Below are 20496 nucleotides of genomic sequence, written 5' to 3' on the forward strand. Positions count from 1 at the left end.
ATAATCAACGAGTCAGCTTCCCTGCACTGATAAAAGCAACACAATTTACTCTACTGTGAAAGAGGCAACCTTATCTATGTCCTGCTTTTTAGAAGTGTGTGAAAAATAAAGTTCTCAGATTTCAGTTAATGGAAATGTGCTAGGTCACAGTGCTTAGATGAAAGGGAAAAAATTAGAAATGTTGAAAGGTGCAGTATTATGCAAAAAGAAATATTTGACAAGGGGCTGGATTGTTTATGAGAAAATGGAGTAGCAATGAAGAGATGAAAATTATTAGGTTAAGAGAGAAATTATTCAAAGGTGAAAGGGTACTACTCCAGGGGTGGGATTCAAATTTCTTAACAATTGGTTCTGTGGGCGTAGCCTAGTTTGTGGGTGTGGCTTGGTGGTCATGTGACTGGGTGGACATGGCTTGTATGCAAATATTGTAAATATTTATGTAAATATTGAGTTTTTTATTTTAAAAAGAGCAACTTTTACCCAAAAGCTGGCAAAGCAGGCAGGCAGATTGAGTTGCTCACAGAATCACAGATTCACTCAGAGATCTACCTTTCTCCAATCTGTTGCCTGAGTCTGCACTGAAAAATAGAAGCTGATAGTCAGAACAGCTGATAGTTGAAGAAAAAAAAAGGAAAAATAGCAACTTAGCAGACAAGTTGGATTGCATGCATGCCAGGTAAGAAGTGAGTGGGTGGGGAGGGGAGGGGCCAGCCAGTGGCACGATTTGCCAGTTCTCTGAACTGCGCAGAATCATAACAACCAGTTCTATAGAACCAGTCTGACTAGATAGAATCCCACCCCTGTACTACTCCAAGAATTGCCATCTGGGAAGAAAGACATGGTCTGCAACATTTATAGATTATTATAGATCTGACCTATAATGCTGCTGTGTAGTTAATTCCCAAAATATTTCAGTACTTTGAACAGCTCCAAATTATGAGACGTTAGGGACCCAGGGGCAATATTCTATATTACTTCTTTGGAGTCTCCTCTTATTCCTTTGGCCACCAGCACAACAAATTCTACTTTGGTGCAAAGTGAGCCCGCTCTCTCTGTCACCATATGCTGTTAGCATCTCGTTAGCATCTGCAGTAATTAAAGAGACAGCTGCTAACGAGCAGGAACAGGCATACATCATCCCTAGACCTTCCGACAACACGCCTGTCTTTGAAATTATGTTTCATTTGCAAACTTGGCTTCATTAAGTCTGCTTGGGGGGAAAAAATGTGGGTGCTGCGCTATTTATTAATAACTGTCTTGTCTCCTCGTAATGCACAAGCCAAATGATGACCATCCGTTAACAGGCACACATGGCAATTATGATCCATCCTAGAAAAATGCTCCCGTTTTAGTCCTTCTCTCTCCTTTCAGGTGAAGCCAAAAATATAGGGTTTCTTCCCAGGCAGTTTTTGATTGCTCATAAAAGGTCTCTGCAAACTGTTCAGCCACGAAAAATGCAACCTAGGTGGAGGATAAATTGAAGATGGCTCCTTGGTCACATCTCATTTGTCTATTGTGTTTGCCTGGCATATCGTTTTCTACCACTTACAGTCAGCTGACAAGCCATGCATTGCTTTGGGGCTGCTGTGCCTGCCTTTTCATCAGGGCTGTTTAAAGTGCTCATAAGAACAGTGGATTGCTTGTTCAAAAGCACCTCTGAGGACTAACCCATTTGCCATTCTTATTCCAGAGAGGTTTCAGAGATATTATGTATTGTGCAATGGACAATAAAAATAAAAGTTCTGCAAGTTCTTAAAGCTCGGGATTAACCTGTTAATTACTTTATATTTGCTGACTTATATTTGCTTTCTGACTTTCAGCTGCACTTGGATATCTCCCTTCATCAAGCAACAGTGGAAGAACTTTTTTTAAAAAAAATTAGTAGAGTCAGTATTTGTTTTCAGTGGGAGGTGGCAGAACTTGACACAGGTTTACTAAAAAGCAGAGTGGCGTTTCAAACTAACAGCAATTAAGCCATATAAAATCAGCCCATTGCATCTACTTCGAAAGCCAATGTGATTGGCTTTCAGCAATTCAGTCTTATGCCAAATAATGTATTTGTTATTCATGGATAGTTACCACACAATGACTCCAGACAACCCATTTTGGCATTTGGCTATTTTGATTAGATTTCCAACATCAAAAAACAGAATTGCTTGTCTGTTCTAATGAAAGATATACAGACTAAGCAGGATAGTTACCAGAATGTATTGCATACCTCACTAACCCTGTCCATATCAGACTTCCCTGGAGGCATTTAAGTTTTGTTCATGAATGGCAAAACTGGTCCTGGATTTCTGTTCCAAAGATTAATGTCTTAAGTTCAATTATGCAGAACTGTCAGTAGCTTCAGAGGCTGCAGTTTCCAGTGTGCCAATTAGGTCATTTTAGATACTGGTTTTTATTTTGGGCATAGCTAAACCACAGGCAGCCTTGGGAAAGCCCTGTTTAAAAACCCTAAGTATATTTCACCCTAAGTATATTTCAAAAACAAACTAAAATAATAAATTAATTAATCCATTCCTAGCACAATATGCTGCCATGAGAGGAACATAAACCAAACCAAAGGGAACCCACTAAAGCGTAATTCACTGAGTTTCCCTCCATTTAAATTCTAAATTCTGCTTCAGGCTGCTCAGAGCTCTAAATCCCTCTTTCTTCTTCACATATGCATCCACCACCATCATTTTGTTAAAAAGGGGGAACATATACCCTGACATCTTTAGGCAAGCAGCTATGCTTTATAACAACCTCAAACCTTTCTCCCTTTTCTGAGCAGCAGGAATTAAGTCCTGATCAGCAACATTAGAAATAACACTTCATAACTGAAGAGAGAGATAGCATCCAATACATGTTACAGAGACCACTTCTCAACTCTGTGTTCAGGTATACAGCACTTTCCTCTTGGGTCATAAAAAAATTCTGCTCAAATCCTTTAATGACACAGATCTAAAAATTCCATTATGTCAAATGATTAGGAATGCTCCTACAGCCAATATAGGATGAATTTTATAAAATGAGCTAGTGGTTTCAAGCTCAGTTCATTGAGAAAAGGAACCGAAGACAAAAATAAAACGGTGAAAAAATCCTATGGAGAGTTTGCTATTGTGTTTATAATGATGTCTACACAATGCTGATGATTCCTACCCCCACATACAGTTAAGTGTATTTTTTATGGAATAGCCACCTGCCGACCTAGTGTCCCTCAGGAGCATAATCAATAGCTACATTCGCTGGGATCTCAGTGAGTTGCAATCCAATATCGGTGGAGAGTGCCATGTTGGAGAAAGGAAGAATGAACTGAAACTATAGGAATCAGTGGGATGTATGAGCTTGGCATGTGAATGCCTGTGCATATGCAGAGGCCTGAGGCAGTATAGCTAACGCTCACACAGTGTCTTATTGATGAGATTTAGCTCATCAGGCACCTAATATTGTGCATTTTTCAATGCTCCTCTTTATCTGTTTCGCTTTCCTATTTCCCTAGGATGGCTCATTAGGATGCTGATAAATGGCACTTGAGGCCTCAACAAAACCACCAGTCCCAAGGCTTGCTGATTTCTTGAAGCTGGCTATTCCCATCATTTCTGCAGCAGAGAGATAAATGGGAAATGAGGGAGCGAAGAAAAGTAGGTTGTTCTCATCTCTCAGTGGGATTGAATCGATGTATTATTTTGGCAAGCTAGCTTTTCTCTGTTTCACAGGCCTGGACGTGTTATTATATAGTGGTCACAAGGGAATATATAATCCCATGTGACCCACACAGTTATACCTTTGGGAATACTTTCCCCCAATTTGATGACAGAACAGCCAGCAAGACTATAAATACCAATTTGCCCTGTGGCATCCTGTATGAAAAGTCAGAGAGCTTCTTAGAAAGCCTTCCTTGGCATTGCTGTTCCGATCGTCAGTCATCGTTGGCTCAAAGATATGAGCGCCCCCCCTCCCGAAGATCAGAACCCTGTCAGCAACCCTCCAGTGACATGTTTTCACGAAAATCTGCAGTATACGTGAAAATATAATATTTTTACTTGCTTGATTTGCCTGCACAAGTTTGGGCTAAGAGATTATAAGACAAAACCTGCTGACATTCCGCTTGCTTGCAAAGCCGTTTCTAAATATCTTAACTTTGCCTTCTTATTTGACAAATATTTGCAATATTCACCCACTAAAACCTCTCAGAGAGAAAAGAAGAAAAAGGAAAGAAGATGGGTCTTTTCTTTCTTAATACATCAGAAACTTGACTGGCAAGACACGTTTGCCTAACATTTTAGATGAGGCATATGTTCCCAAGTCTTGAGAGATCACTCTTACTTTTCACTCTTTTTTAATACCACAAGATCTGTAACACAGTTTTATTATGTCCCTATAAGTGACCCACTGTTATTGCATGGATCTTTTCTCCAGACATTAGTTTATGAGAGTTGTTGTTTGCAAACATTACTCTTTTCTACTGAAAATCCTCGGGTATATAGGGTGCAAAAATGACAACAGGTGATGATGGATTAGGAAAGCTGGCCCATTTTTGAACAATCTTGATTTTTGTTTCTTTCTTTTAACTGTCTGGTTTACGATAGCTCCCAGGAAAATAAAACCAAGTAGCAGCAACATGACTGATAGCCCCATGGTGGTGAGCTGGGTTTTGGAACTTGACAACTGCAATCAAGGGAAATCTGTGAAAAATTCACAACTTGGAAATACATTTTACCTATTTCAGGAGTTTTGGTGTGTCAGGATATATATGAAAGAAGTTGGCATGTACCATTACTCTTTTTTAAAAAAAATACCAGACCAGCTCTTAGAACATTCCATAAACAGTTTGAGGCATATTTTCCAGACTGCACTATATTTTATTCTCCTTTGTTTGTATCCTATGCTGAAACGCAGTATGTAATACATTGTAAGACATGACTGTATTTATGGTTTCTACATTTAATATACAAAGTATGGTAACAGCACACTTGTGACAAATCTACTAGCGAAACATTTTCTCCCTGACAGGAGAAGTAAAACTTATCATCAGCTTCATATAACTGAGAATTTGCTGTAGTTGTACTACCAGTGTAATATAAACAAGTTTCTGGGTTTTTGCTAAGTTTCTAGCCATCCTTTGTGCAGCTACTTATGTTCCATGACTTCACCATTATGGATCAAACAAGTTAGTCCCTGACTTGGTTCCTGCCAAATATTATACTGTGTAAAAACATAGCCAGAATGAAATAAATTGTGTAGTTATATTTGGATAATTTAAAACAACAATATTAGAAAAGATGTTTGAAGAGAGGCAAAAGTCTATTGTTCTTATTCCTTTGCAAATTGTTATACGTTCTTCAGCAAAGGTATCTTTTCAAGGATACAGGATGTCCCTAGAAGCAAGGAGTGGAATGGCTGTGACCAATTGTGATTGCTTTCTACTTGTTCTGGAAATCATCTAAGCTTCCTTTATTTTAACAAGGGATGGTATTCTTCAAAAAGTGGCTCTACTTTGTGCCATAGCAACTCACTGAGTAAAACTCTGACAAAACCTTATTATTTAGGCATCAATTTTGATTTATAGATCTGTAGCTGCCATTAACCTAGGATTCCTTCTGTGCCTCAACATTCCTTTAACACACCATGTGCTCCAAAACTATAGTTTTAAGTTCATCTGTGATACAACAGTTCAAAGCTTTACTTCAGGCAATATTAAAAACATTCTCTATGCTGAAAGAATAAGAATTTTATTCATGCCTACTGATTTTACTAGGGAAAACTGAACCAATGAAAAATATTACATCACAGCATAATGACATGCTAAGTGATTATAAAAAGGAAAAACCCCTATCAGCGTGACCACAATACTACCATAAGAATCTTTAAATTATTATAACAACTCTGGCTCCACAGTTTCTTGAGAGGTTGGTGTGGTGGAATGTAGTCTGGATTCCCAGGAGGGTGGGGCTACATTTCAGAGGAGCAAGAGACAGCAAAGTTTAGATAGTTTGGTTGGGAGGAAGCGAGTCAAGACAGTTCCTACCGAGAAGTTCTCAGAGTGTATCTTTCATGATGCAAGTAATTGTTTCAGTTTGACAAATTTTCTGTCTAAAGGCAATAAACAATAATAGAAACTGCTTAGAAATAACTCTAAGTTTCCTTTTTAGTTTTTTTTGGGGGGGCTGACGGGGGAACCTTTTTTTCTTGAATTCATTATCTATTTTACCCAAATAAGTTCTCAGTAGCTCTCTTCTCCATGTGTATTTAATCCATCAGTGCCTCAGATGGATTCAAAACAATTCACACCTCTGCACCAACCAATTCATGATGAAGATTTTTAAAAGGTGGCAAATGGAGAGGTTTTTTTTATCAGAGTAGAACCTTCACATTGCACCTTTCATTATTCTGAGTGAAAGGGGTTTTAAAATTATATATTGAACATTTATAACATTAGGGTTTATAACAAAAGGTTTCAGCAAGGGAGGGAAAACAACTCAATGCTGTTATTCTTTTTTGCAGAAAATGAAATCTCAATTGGACTTCTTGATTCACAGCATATATTTTAGCCCAGTGGTGGCTAACCTTTTTGGGCTCCTGTGCCAAAAATTGTGCACGTGCTTGCACGCTCGTGCTCGCGTGTCAGCACCCAGAAGGCAATGCGCACCCCCCACACCCCCTACACATGCGTGTGCAATCCTCCCCACCCCCCCTGCCGTCCCCTTACCTGCACTGTGCCTCGCAGCTGATTTTCGGCCAGTTTGAGGCCTTTTTCAGCCTCCCAAAGGCTTGAGGAAGGCTTCTTCAGGCTTCTACAAGCTTTGTAGGTCGAAATCTAGCCCCATTTTGTCATTTCCGTTTTTTTCAGAAAAACCAGAAGTGATGAAATGGGATTAGATTTCAGCCTTTGGGAGGCCAAAAAAGGCCTCAAACAGGCTGAAAATCAGCTGTGAGGCGCGCACATGCGCAGTGAGGTAAGTTTGCCTGCAGCTCGCATGCCAGCACAAATGGCATAGGTTCGCTATCACAGTTTTAGCCAAATATACTGTCAATCTCCAACAGATAAAAGATTTTGACAAATGAGTGCTTCGCACAATGTTTCATTCTTACCTTTAGGAACTTATACAGAAGGAATGTGAACCAGTTGGTTAGCATTTTTTCAGCCACAGACTCAGTCCTGTAAGAAAAAATAGAAAGTAAATAAGATGACAGGAAAATTCAGAATTCTCCAATCCCTTGAAGTCTTAAAACTTTTAGTTATTTATGTTAAAGATTTAAAACAGTCAAATTTTGAAAGGCAATAACTTTTAAAAAAAAGGAATACTGAGGTTATTATGTAACATTAAAAGATAATCTGCTGTATACGTGAAAATATAGATATTTTTACTTGCTTGATTTGCCTGCACAAGTTTGGGCTAAGAGATTATAAAACAAAACCTGCTGACATTCTGCTTGCTTGCTCCATTCAGTCCATTCCAGTGAAACAGGATCATCTCTCTATGAGCTACATACTATTCAGAATAAAAAAGTTTAGTCTACCATCATCAAATCTTCCAGAGTAGTATATAGGTTACCTGAGAGGATCCACAGAAAGTTCTAATTCAGAACACAATTATGCATCTTATCATTAATTCATTAGAAATAGAAAGCAGAGATTAAGGAAGTCACATTTACAAGTTTTCTACACACTTACACCCAGTTTACAATTATAGTGAAAGGTAGTTAGCTGCAGAATTCAGGAAAATCTTGAACAAATTTAAAACTCTTTTGTATAGCAGTGAAATATTTCTGTTGGAAAAACTCTGTAAAAGCCACATTAATTTTAATGCTATTAACAAGACAGTAACCACTTACATTAAGTGTCATGTGACGGTCTACCCAATGGTGAGTAAGTGGAACCTTCCACCCAGAATACAACACTAATCACAGAGGGCAAAGTATAAGTATGAAACAATAATGAAGGATGGGTAGATTCCTCCAGTTCTCAAAATCCATCTTTGTTTCTTAGAAACAATCAAAGATCTTAAATCAATTTGCAAAACCCAGACAGGGATACTCTTTCCCTTCTGGTTCTTGCCCTTCAACATTGGAAAAAATATATCAAAATGAAACATGTGGGTTAAAAAGCTCATATGGCATCAAGTGAGTTAAGAAGCTTAAGTGTTTACAACAGAGATATGAATATGTCTCTGTTGTAAACATTAAGATTAACATATTTATCAAACATTTAAACTATGCACATTTATTCAGCATGAAAAAATGCAGGTGGTTGTGATTGAAATTATTTCTTTATACTTTTTTCTGACTGCTCCATCTATTAATCATCAGATCAGCTATTTCATATTCAAATGATCACAAAAGCACAAGCAACACTAATGACCTCAAGAAGGTAACAGATTTTTTATTGCTATAAGGAAACAGGGAAAGGGTGTTATTGAAAAATAACAAAAACACCACAATCTAAATTCCAATTCTCTAATTCTAGAAGCTACATGGATTCTGAGTAGTTTACATAACACAAAGGAGTATCAGGTGGAAAGGAGCAGTTAAGTAGCACAGATTGTTCTGAACAGAACAGGACCATGGAACATGTTATTTCCTGACCACCTTCTGCTTTGATCAAATGAAGACGATGTCTCCACATTTTGGCTTTCTGCCCATTATATCTCTCTTTGGCTTTCCTCATAAAAATATGCCTGATAAGTTGTGACAAGGGTAGGAGTGGAAATTGTTGGATTCAAATTTAAACACAAATGACCTAATTTCTACTTCCCAACTAGTGCATATTCTAAATAAATCCCTCTCCTTCCCTTCTGGTATGCAGCCTGGTTATAAGATAAAGAATGACAGCTTGCATTCAGCATGGTAGAAATGCTAGTGTGGAAAAAATGTGTCTCCTTTAAAAAGAGGGGAGGGGGAGTCTGAAATAGCCCAGATAGTTTTATAAATCCAATTGCTGGAATAAACTTGGCTCTGAGTAAAAATAACAATATTTAGGTTTCTGCCACTGTTCCGAGATGGCTTTCTGTAGTCAAGGCTTCATTATTAGATTGCCATATGTGTACACGACATTTTATAATATACATTTCATAGAAATGTTAAGGTGGTAAAGCTTGGTGTAAAGGCAAAGTTTGGCCTGAGAATAGCTCAGAGTAAGAAAGTTATAGAATAAAACGTTCATCTCCTATGCAGGAAGTAATACAGGGAAAGACTATAAGATCAGGACTGGGGAAATAAACTTTATGAAAGATACTATATATACCCACACGCAGACTACATTATTTATTTATCTATCAAGGTTGCCTAGTTGCCAATCTCACCAAAAGCAACTCTGGGCAGCACACAACAACAATATTTACACATTTTCTGTCTCTTCTTCAAAACCAACTGTCTCCTTCTCTGTTGTCTTGTGATCTTGAATCTCTGTTTTTCAGTTCTAGAATGTATTGATACTGATATTGACACACACAATATACATACATACATACATACATACATACATACATACATACATACATAAGTAGCTAGTACCGATCAACTATAATGCTACAAGAAAGTCCCTGTCCAAAGATATTTAAAACTTAGCTGCTACATACCAGAAGTAAAATGTTCAGACCTCAGCCTCTTTAGGGATAAGCTGATAATGAAGTTGACAGTATTCAAAACGTAGACTTACTTTACACATTATCATTAGGAGGCATATATTGTTTACAGACTTAAAAAAGGATAATATATGTGATTATATCTAGAAACTAGAATTCTAGGTTTCCCCATTGAATAAAAGTGTAGCAAAGAATCATTTGTCCCAATGTAATAGTATAAGAAATAGTACCAAGGTCCAAAAGAAATCCTTCTAACATGTAATCCGTCCCCAATTTTGGTATATTTCTTGTTTTCCTTCTTTTAAAAATGTGCAAAAAATGGGCATTGTCTTAGTAATGTCAGACTGCTACATCCAGCTAATGGAAATATGTGTGAGAGTTCAGATTGCCACAATTAAACTACTATTTGAAGCAGCTGACATATGACTTCAAACACCCAGACACATGATTTAGTGCATGTACGAGAAGAGCCGTTTGGCAATTCCACTGTTTGTTATGTCCACTACATGTTTATGAACATGAATCTACTTTACTGCATGTACATGACAATATTCTTTGCAAACATGTATGCAAACAAATGTATAACAAATAAAACTACTATTTGATCTGTGAACTGATTTAAAGCATAAGAGGATAAGGGAATTAACTTTTGCAAAAGTGGATTATTAAAAGCTCAAGAAAAGGAACTTAGTGAATATATATTTTAGTACACATGTAATAATTTTTTATCCTGCAGTTAGTATATTTTTCAATATGCATTGGGCTATAATTCAGTAAGTCTATCTGGCTAAGTTTTAAAAACCTGATGGAGCAGAAACAGACACATGAAAGAAGTGGAGTACAATCTTGACATCTCCCGCCTGTGTTGATATAATACTCGGGAAAATCTGCTTGTTTTATTCTGAAACAATCACTTCTTAGAGGCTGAAGAAGCAGTCTTGAAGAAACAATTGGGAAAGAATAACTAGGCAAAGAGAGGCCTGATGCACTACATGCAGAAAGAGGATGTGTCCCTTTTCGACCTGTAAAATAATAATGGCTTGCTCCCTACCAACCATCAGAAACAAATACTACTGAAAGACAGTACCTTTGCAATAGACATTTGTAACGAATTAATTAACCCCGGATTTAGAGATTTTGTAAAAATATAGTATGTGACACAGTATTGGTAACCCGCTAGTATTTTTAAAAAATGGAAGAAAGGAATAAGTTGAAAGAAGGAAGAAAAAGACAGCAAATTGCAAAATGCTCTATTCTTTTTGTTTACCTTCTGTTGAGTGGGGGGAAAAACCACTCAAATGCTAACAAACAAGACACAGCAGTAAGCTACTATTGCAAATCAAGCATACATTTGTCCTTTTGATGCTGTACAATCATTTGTATGGTCATTTCTGAAGCCTTTTAAAACTTTCTTTTCCTTTGATTTTTACATCATATTATCATGGTTACACCCATCTCCCACATAGAAACATATTATCTGTTTAATAAAGCATACAATTATTCTGCAAAGAGTTAGGGTATAATAGTGTATAATGAAGACTTCTGCATTAAAGTCTCATTTAAAAGAGATGCTGACACACTCAAGTGTCTGTTCTCACAACAGAAATCTGATATCTCTGTCTATTGAAACAAACATTTCCTCCAATCTGTTTGTCACCTTGTTTTGATATCTGACTTGCAAAGATATGAAAATATTATAGCTTCTAAATTCTAACCACACTCATAAATATTCAAATTCATAAGTGAAATACCAAAGACCAAAAAAGTTACCCCTACTTGCTCAGTTGGTGTATATTTGGTCTAATAGCAATCACTCTCTTTTTGAGAAATATTGAGATATTTATAGGTGATGATCTATTATTTTAGTGCTAAATCTATGGTCAGAATTGTTGAAAAAACACAAAATACCCTGACTTCAGCGAAAATCCACACAAATCCTTTTACTAAGAGGATCCTATACAAATGCTCACCTCCTCAAGAGCAATTTGGGATGGTTCTTGCTCTCCAAATTCTTTTCAATCAGATCTGAAAGAAGCTGTTTCAACACTCCAGTGGCATATTCCATCTCACCCTGTAGGGCTGTCATAATTAAAGAGGCCACATTACCCCGGTCGCGCATGGAGAAGCTGCGTTGGGCCTCCAAGGTTCGAATAAACGTTAACAGAAAGTGCTTTTTGTTCAAGAGCTGCCCAAAGAGCGTCAAAGACTTCTCCACATTGGCCTGGACCTGAGGAAGAGAAAATACAGCAAGTTACATCAGAGTATTTTAATGATACAGCAAGATCGGGAAAATCAGGTACAGAATCAAGTGCAACATTGGACATGGGACAGACAGAATCCTGGAGTATAGCCAACAAATACATACAATGTCCAATAGTCACTTTTTAATGTTTATTTCTAATTATATGTGAATGCATCTTCTCTTTGTAGGAATTTGAGTCCACATCTCAGAATTTAGTGTACAAAACAAGAATATGGCCCTTTAAATCCTTTTAGCTATGTCCTCCCACCAAGTACTTAGTGAATCTACTTTTTTCAAATATTTAACTATTTAAAAAGCTCACACTATGGATATATAATATTTTGTCTTTTAATATTGTTAATTCATTAAAAGCAGCCTATTCTAAAAATTCCACTTATTGAACATATATTCTCAAAGCTGCATACATTAAATATATACAAGTTACAATTTTACTTGTATTTCAAATTTCTCCCAAATTTTGAGACCATGAATCAATTGACCTTGTTTGCAAATAATACTGGAATAGATCTCTCTTTTGACTATTTATTGTTCAGTCCATGAATCTGTGCATTTGTTCATGGACAAAACACAAACATTTAGGAAATTGTCAGTAAAAAATAATACTCTGAACGCTGGAAAGTATCAGAATCTGTCCTGTTTTTCAATGCATTTGTACACTTTTGTGCATATGAAATGTGAATAATAAAAACAGTCAAACCAGGACTGGGTACTAAAGTTTGGAGAGTCATTTAATAAAGTGATAGTTAAATTCAGAAGTTTTCTCTTCTCTTTCTGTTTTTTTCTCCTATTGCTCCAAATCTGACTCAAATTCCAGCTCATTCTTTCATTAAACGTAATACTAAAAGAGAACAATTGTCCTGTCTAGTATCACATCGAATTTACAAAAAAAGCTACTGTCATACCATTCTGGGCCTATGGGACTGAAGTAGCAAAATTCAATAGCAGAGAGAAGACTCTAATCCTGATAAGCAGTTTAAGAAGGCTGTACAGATAGTTCCCACTTAATGACAGCAATTGGGCCCAGCAATTCCATCACTAAGCAGTCATTAAGTGAAACATCATGCAACCATGCCTGTCTTATGATATTGCTTCCACTGCAATCACTAAGTCAATCATCTGCGGTCATTAAGTGTGACACCACGTGATTGTGACTTGTGTCTTGCTGTCTACTTCCCTCTGGCTTTGTTGGAAGCTGGCTGTGGAAGTCGCAACTGGCAATGACATGACTGTGAGCCAGTGCAACTGTCATAAAGGTGTGCTGGTTGCCAGACACCCAACTTCCAATTATGCAATGATATGAGGATGCTTTAATTATCATAAGTTCAAAGGCTGGCTGTAAACCTACTTCTTCAGCATTGTCATGAGTTGAATGGCTGCTAAACAGGGCAATTGTTAACTGAGGACTATCTGTATCTGGTTTTCTGCAGAGATTAACTCAAGGAACAGGTTTGAGTGCAGCCGTAGACAAATTTATTATCTAAATACTGTATTTTCATAGGCTTTGCAGATTCCTTACATCACAATCTTATCTTGATAGGACCAAAGAAAATATAGAATTTATTAATGATAACTGATCAACATCAGCATATTTGTCACAGTAAATTTAAAGCCAGAAATGTACAGAAAAAATTAACTACATTATAATAGATAACTCTTCTAACATTTACAATACATTATTTGCATTGTAGAATTTTCAAAAAATGACATGATTTTTTTTTAAAAAAATCCCTCACCTTGTACACTTACATACCATCAGATTTTAAAAATGTATTCAACAAGCATTCTATCTCCTTTCCTAAACAGGAATTGCCAAAACACTTCAGATTTGATCTGGGACTAATTGCCAGATTCCTCCTGGATAAATCTGAGCATAGCAAACAGTCCTATAGGAAAACTTGATCTTTTGCACTTTCTACATATGGCCATAAATGTTACTGTCTGTCCCTGAAATTTAGCGATGGAATTGGGTCACATGGTATATCTAACCATGAAGCAGAAAATAAATTACTAAATATGAACAGGACATCTAATCTATAGGAACTCAAGCAGATAAATATTTCTATTTAGCTACAGTTGTAATCTACTTGGTGCCTCAGTTCCATATTTTTACTAATGAAACATCTGAACAGACGCAGGAAAGAAGCTGTATCATTTGGGCTGCTGACACACTGTTCAATCTCCATATTTTTCCAAGCAGGTAACTAAAATTAAAGTGAACACCTCCAAGGCGTCCACCTTCCTCTTGTGAAATAAGTGTTTCAGGGCAAAGATTTTTCATTTCATTATTCTGAAAAGTGTTTTATACTGATGGCAAAATATGAATAATAAATGAAAATTAAATAGATTTATGTCCCATGTTTCATTAATACAGCTCTTGTGGATATTAAAAGCACAGGGCAAGTACTGTATATCTCCTGAATAGTATATAGAATATGGATTACACATTTGTACTCGTATTTCTTAAAAATAAGTGTGCACAAATGAAAATATTATCTCCAATCAAGATTATTCATCAGCCTTTACCAACGGTTATTATTGTCAATGGATTGCTTGCAATCGAGGATACAAAAATTTGCTTAATTCACATGCGAATCACATGCACATATAAGACCCAATTGGCAATGGTTTGATAATTCAAATATTTTTTAAAAAATTAGGATTTTAGATTGGACAAAGCAGTTGTACTTCTATGGAACCTTTCGATGAGCTTCTATAACCCTTTTCTCTGTATTTACCTTAAGAAGTGAGATTCAGAACCCAAATAAAGGATACTTGCAAGACATTCCCTTCTTCTAAATGTCCAACTTGCTCTTCAGAATCGAAACTCTCATAAGGGATGAGTATTAGATTCAGACCAAGCCTAACTCCTGTCTCAAATGAGACACTTCAGAGATTGTCCTCTCTATGGGTCTCTGATTTCAAAGCTGAGCCAAAAAAGCTGTTTAAAAAACTGCATGAAGTGGAAAGTAATATTGTTTGGGGATTAGTGGTCATTGTTATTGGCTTCTGAAATCCACTCCATTTATCCAGAAAAAATGATTGTTTTCTGTAATGTCTACTAATGTCATATGTGAGAATATTCCCCATGTTGCATTCTCTTGTATCTGAATTATAAAGTATCTTGATTTTTATGTGTGCCCTGTGTTACTAATTAGGTAAATCATTTCCCTTTGGCCTTTCTCCTTCCTTTTGTTCTAGCTAGCATTCCATTGTTTTAATGTTCCTGATCTACTTGGCCAGAAACTGTTAAATTGCCGGTAGTGTTGGGGAAAAGCTCCAATCTATGTCACAAAACAACAGTAGTTATTTTTGTCCTCTGTGACATGTTCATAATAATCTGAATTTACATTTCTCAGTTATAGCAGGAATCCACTGCACTGAGAAGCACTTGTGCAAATTCATTTTAATATCATTAACAGAAAGCAAAAGGTGGGAGATTATCTCAATCCATACAAAAGAAGCTGTTTTCAGCAATATAGTTGCTACAGAAAAAATGCCATTACCCAGGGTAGTAACCTCCCATATGTTGTCAAAGTTTGTGTGTGTGTTTGCATGTAAATAACCATGTTTACTTTAGAGTAGAATGATCTCTCGAATAATTAATTCGTTCTCCACAATGTGTGCACCATGTTCTGTTTTTATCCCCCAATCTTTCTAAACCACAGTTGAGAAATGTGAGATGGTCCTGGAATAAGAAAATAAGAAAAATGTCCTTATAGACATTCCCCCCGCATACACGTATTATATTTTGATCCTCTACAGAAGAGAAGGGGGAGGCAAAGGAACATTGCTTATTTCATCCCAGCTGCTTTGGTTATCATAGATGGGGGAAGAGTTGCAAATAATTGAAAAAGCCCTTACAGTCCAGATCTATTCCAGTGTTATAAAGTGGGTTGTAGTTACCTAAGGATAAAATGCAAACACAAAACCTTGTGTGTTCACTGTAATGAGGGAATCGTGAAACTGTCAAATCATCTTATGGGACTAAACTGGTATGCCAGTGGAGACCCAAGATCTGAAGGAAAAGATAAGATCTTCCACCAGCAGAGAAGCAAATCACCCACAAATTCTGCAGAACTTTATTGCTAGAAATTGGAAGATTCTATTTTTCTGTTTTTCTATTTGGGGTTCATCATTGCTGAGCTAGAGATTACCCACCTTAACTGCTAAACACAACAATACAGGAACATACAATTCTGAAACAAATTCTGGACCAATATAAGGACTCCAACTGAAATTGTCATCAGGCAGCAGAATGAAGGCTAAAAGTTAAGCCATATGAACATAGTAATTGATGCTTGCCATGGCCATGCTTTTAGGAATAAGTAACACACCTAACACCCTTTTCAGGCACAATCATGAATATAAAAGACATCGACTGGATCAAAATCATATTTGGGAGCAGGGAAAAGCAACTTTCATAAATGCTCTCCAGATTCTGCCTGGAGAAAAAAGACTGAGAATACATGCAAAATTAGCTGACTTTCAAGGGCAGCAACAAGATTAGATGCTGCATAAAGAGAAAATATGGGCTTATTGGACTGAAGGCCAAATTGGGTTCAGAGCAGTAGTTTCCTTGAATGCTAGAGCAACTGGACATTAGACCATAATTCGATCTGTTTAAGATCATTTAACTGGAGAAAACCAATTCTGGATTTTTTAGTGACAGAGTTTGCTTGAAATACGAGGCAAAAAGCATTGTGTCTTTTGAAGTGTTGCAAGTCAAATTGACTGACCTAGTTGTTTCTATGAGAAATTTGAATTGACCCTAATTCCTTATTTTAATTAGGGGTGTATGTGGGGGAAGGAAGGAAAGAAGGAAAGAAGGAAAATATTTTTCTCAACAACTGCTTGCTTTTTTATTCCATTCAAATTATCTCAAAATGTGCTTCTTTTGGAAGTTCTACATATAATGAATGAAGAAAGAAACATGAGGAAGAAGGCTGTATTTTAACCTGAGTTGCTCTTGATCGTGATATGGAGATGCAAAACAGTGTCTACTCATGGCAGATATCATAGATGGCTTTATGCAAAACCACTGTCTCAAATTTTCACTGATCAAAATAAATAAAGGCCCTTGCTTGTTTCATGAAGTGAAAGGAGGATCACACAGCATGCTCTTTCTTGGGCGGTGTGCTCAACTTCCAAAAACCCACAATAGTTGATAGATAAGCTCTAAAGTTTGCCTTGTCCTAAACAAGTTGTCTTATTACAACCATTCATAACAAGCATAGCAGAGTGGTGGTGCTGTATTAGTAGAAGAAATAGCACAAAACACCTGTCATATAAATGATCTCAGCAGGCTTGGCTAGTTATGAAAAGCTCTGAAAGCAATGAAACAACACAAATGCTCTCCTTTTCCTTCCCCCACCCACACTCTCACTCTTTTTTAAAATGGGCATGAGTTCATTGACAGAAGTAAATGAGCAATAAAGCATAATAAAACAGCAACTTAAACCCACAAGAGGAGTTGTACTTACAGTGCAACAAATTAGTTTGGCAGGGTGGTGATGTCATGCACAATAAGTTAGGAAGGGAAAAGGGAGACAGAACACATATTCCTTCCTTGCCATGTGCAGTAACAAACATTATTATTTTCTAGTTAGGACATATGAACACAAATTTGTCATTGATTTTGAGAATTGCTGATGTTACATTTGGCATAGTAAGATAAAAGGCAATCCTACTTGTCTTGTTCCATGGGGGGGGGGGATCCAAAATTGACAGTTGAATATCTTTATTAGGGCTGAAGAAAATAATGCAAACAACTTTTAGAGTCTCCATGATACTTTGTTGGAAATATAAAAGCAGGGGGAGGGGAGATGTTTCAGAATTATATGTATCACATTTCACATTTTGTGAGATGGGTGAGCCTATAAATATGATGAATAAATAAATAAAGTGACAGGGAACTTATTAGATCTGCTAATTGGGTCAGAATGTTATTCACGCTGCCATAAGGGCTCTCCCCCAGCGCTGAGAATATATTTGTATTTGGATGAATCATGCAGTGTTTTTTCTTTCTTTCTTGCAATTTAATTTTTTCAACCATTTTGCATTCTACAATACATACTATAACTGGGAAAGGTTTGTATCCTTTATTGATTTATTCATTATTATTTTTATTTCAGAATTCTGCCTGATCAAATCTATGAACAACTTTTCTGTTTTTCTTGTATAAGACACTGTTTTATATTTTACTATATAGCAATCTAAATTATCCTTATTTATCTTGAGAATAACCTGAAAATGAAACTTATTTGGCTATAGAGCCGTGCTGGCGAACCTATGCCACGTGTGCTGGAAGTGGCACGCAGAGCCATTTCCCCTGGCACGCGAGAGGTCACCCGGAAGAGCCCCACTGCGCATGCGCTTGCACATCACTGCCCGACAGCTGATTGTCAGGTATCTGGCGTGCATGCACAGGGGGCAGAGGGGGTTGCGCAGATGCGTGGCGCATGAGGAGTCACACACGCATGTGCAGGGGGTTTGGGGGCCAGCACACATTGCCTTCTGGGTGTTGGCACGCGAGCGAGCGTGCGTAAGCAAGCAAGCAAGCGCGCAATTATCGGCACGGGGGTTAACCACAGGGGTGGGATTCTACAGGTTCGCACCTATTCGCTAGAACCGGTTGTTAACATTCTAAGCAGTTCGGAGAACCAGTTGTTAGAAGAAATTACTGGCCTAATCCTGTAAGGAAGGCACGAAGGAAACATTCTGGTGTTGCTTACAGAAACTGCCTCTCTGTTAACCCTTATTACATTCTTGGCAGAACTGGACTTCCTGTCTCAGGAACGTCTCTGGAGTTTTTTTCCCCTCCTTTGCTGGTACTTTGCTTGTGTGGAGTGACCATTCAAAGTTACAATGGCATGAGAAAAGTGACTTGTGACCATTTTTCACACTTATGACTGTTGCAGCATCCTCACAGTCATGAGAGGCCAGGCGAGGAGATGCGCGCCTCAATGTGAGTGATATTGAGTTGGCCACGCTCAGCCAGTAACATGACCACCAAGCCACATCCACCCAGTCACATAACCACCAAACCCACCAACTAAGCCACACCCACAGAACCGGTTGTTAAAAAAATTGAATCCCACCCCTGGTTAACCACCACTGCTTTAGAGTTTTGAATGGAGGGAGCATGCTGAATTAACTGTAATAATGAATTGTGAATAAAGAAAATTCTGTTAACATTAATATTAGTATCCATCACCTCCTGTTTGGTACTGTTTCCACGTTATAGTTCCATTTTTCCATTTGCAGGTTATCTTTGTACTGAAAAGTTAAAATCCCTCTCTTGTATTTGATGTGTGCCCTTTCTCTCTCTTCTCCCTCACAATAATTAAAGAGGTAATGACAGGCAAAGTGTGATCAAAACAACATCATTGCCAAGAGTTGAAACACAGATGGGCCAAAAAAAACCACCTCTATGTTTCAGTTAGGATAAAAGCTAAACTCCTGATTGAGGTATGAATGAATCTGGAATTCTTCAATACCTGTGACATAAAAACAGGCATTTCCAGAACAAGATTTTTTTCTGGAATACCTCCAAGATAGAATAGGTTCAGACCTTTGCCATTGTTTTATTGCAATGGTCTGCCTTTATCAAATGTACATAGTAAAATCTCACAGATTATGAAGTTAAGCTCTTTGGCTGTTTTTGCTTCCTTAAAGACATAATGGCTCACAAAAAGATTTTACAGCTGTAATATGCTTCAAGCCAATGGCATAATTCTTCAACTTCCATATCCGAGCTCAGCATTTTTCTGCAAGTTTAAAGTCAGAAAAATTACATTCTTTGCTCTAAATAAATTCAGCCAATTCACTAAAATCCATACGCAAATTTATGGACCCCTCAATACTTGCAATAGCTGTGCTTTATTCTTAAAACAATTCTTGAATTCTTGGCTTGGTTAACAAATAATGATGCAGTCAGTATGAACAGAGAAATAAAAAGCATTATTGAAAGCAATGAAAACAAGGGTCATAAACTTCTCTTAAAAACTAAGATTATTTGCAAAGATTTTTTTTTAAATAAGCTGCACAACCAGAAGACAGTTCTCTCTCTCTCTTTTTTTTTTAAACAAAAGCTACAGGCATTACATAAACTATGTATTTATTCTTATATTCCATCTGAAATTCTGTGCACAAAAAGTAGATTTTGTCTTAAGACGGACAGTAGTCTTCCCTGATGTGGTGTCCTTTTAATTTTCTAATTTTCACCTATGTAATTCTCGAACAAGATGCAGAAATCCATTGAAATTATTTGCAAAAAATCTAAAGGAGTAACCAATAGAGTATCATTGTGGAAATTTAAGCAATATGAGGGAATGATAGAGCAAAAGTGCTCTCCAAGAGGAGAGCAGCCATGTCCACATGGAGGACAAGGTTAGCTAGGGAATCTAGAGAAGGCAGTCATGAGTCATGGACATCAGGAAGACAGATTTTAAAGAACTCAAAAAAAAAAAAAAGTTCGGCACCACATCATAGCTTGAAATCCAAACAGAGTCAAAGAGGTACTTGTCTATGGAGATTCTCGGTCATCCAGGTCATGTTGCCCCAAAGGTACTTTTTCAAAAGACCATTGGACTTTCTTTGTTTTTTTCTTGAAGATATTTTACTTCTCATACAAAAAGCTTATTCAGTCTTGTTCAATCCCCA

The 20496-nt window shown here is 37.1% G+C and overlaps 1 protein-coding gene across 7 annotated transcripts in view; it reads right to left on the reverse strand.

The window, feature by feature from the left end:
- The window catches only part of PLXNA1 (plexin A1), a 403477-nt gene that overhangs the window by 36364 nt on the left and 346617 nt on the right, over positions 1 to 20496 (reverse strand). For all 7 annotated transcript variants that reach the window (XM_087954683.1, XM_087954678.1, XM_026678138.2 and 4 more), the window contains exons 22-23: positions 11543 to 11799; positions 7081 to 7147 (exon numbers count right to left, since the gene is read on the reverse strand). In XM_087954683.1, coding sequence (XP_087810809.1) covers positions 7081 to 7147; positions 11543 to 11799 — 324 coding nt within the window. The remainder of the gene's footprint in view (positions 1 to 7080; positions 7148 to 11542; positions 11800 to 20496) is intronic.

The sequence above is a fragment of the Notechis scutatus genome, chromosome 2, assembly GCF_049901735.1.
Source record: "Notechis scutatus isolate UNSWTSFEM ecotype Mainland chromosome 2, rNotScu1.2, whole genome shotgun sequence".
NCBI lineage: Eukaryota > Metazoa > Chordata > Lepidosauria > Squamata > Elapidae > Notechis > Notechis scutatus.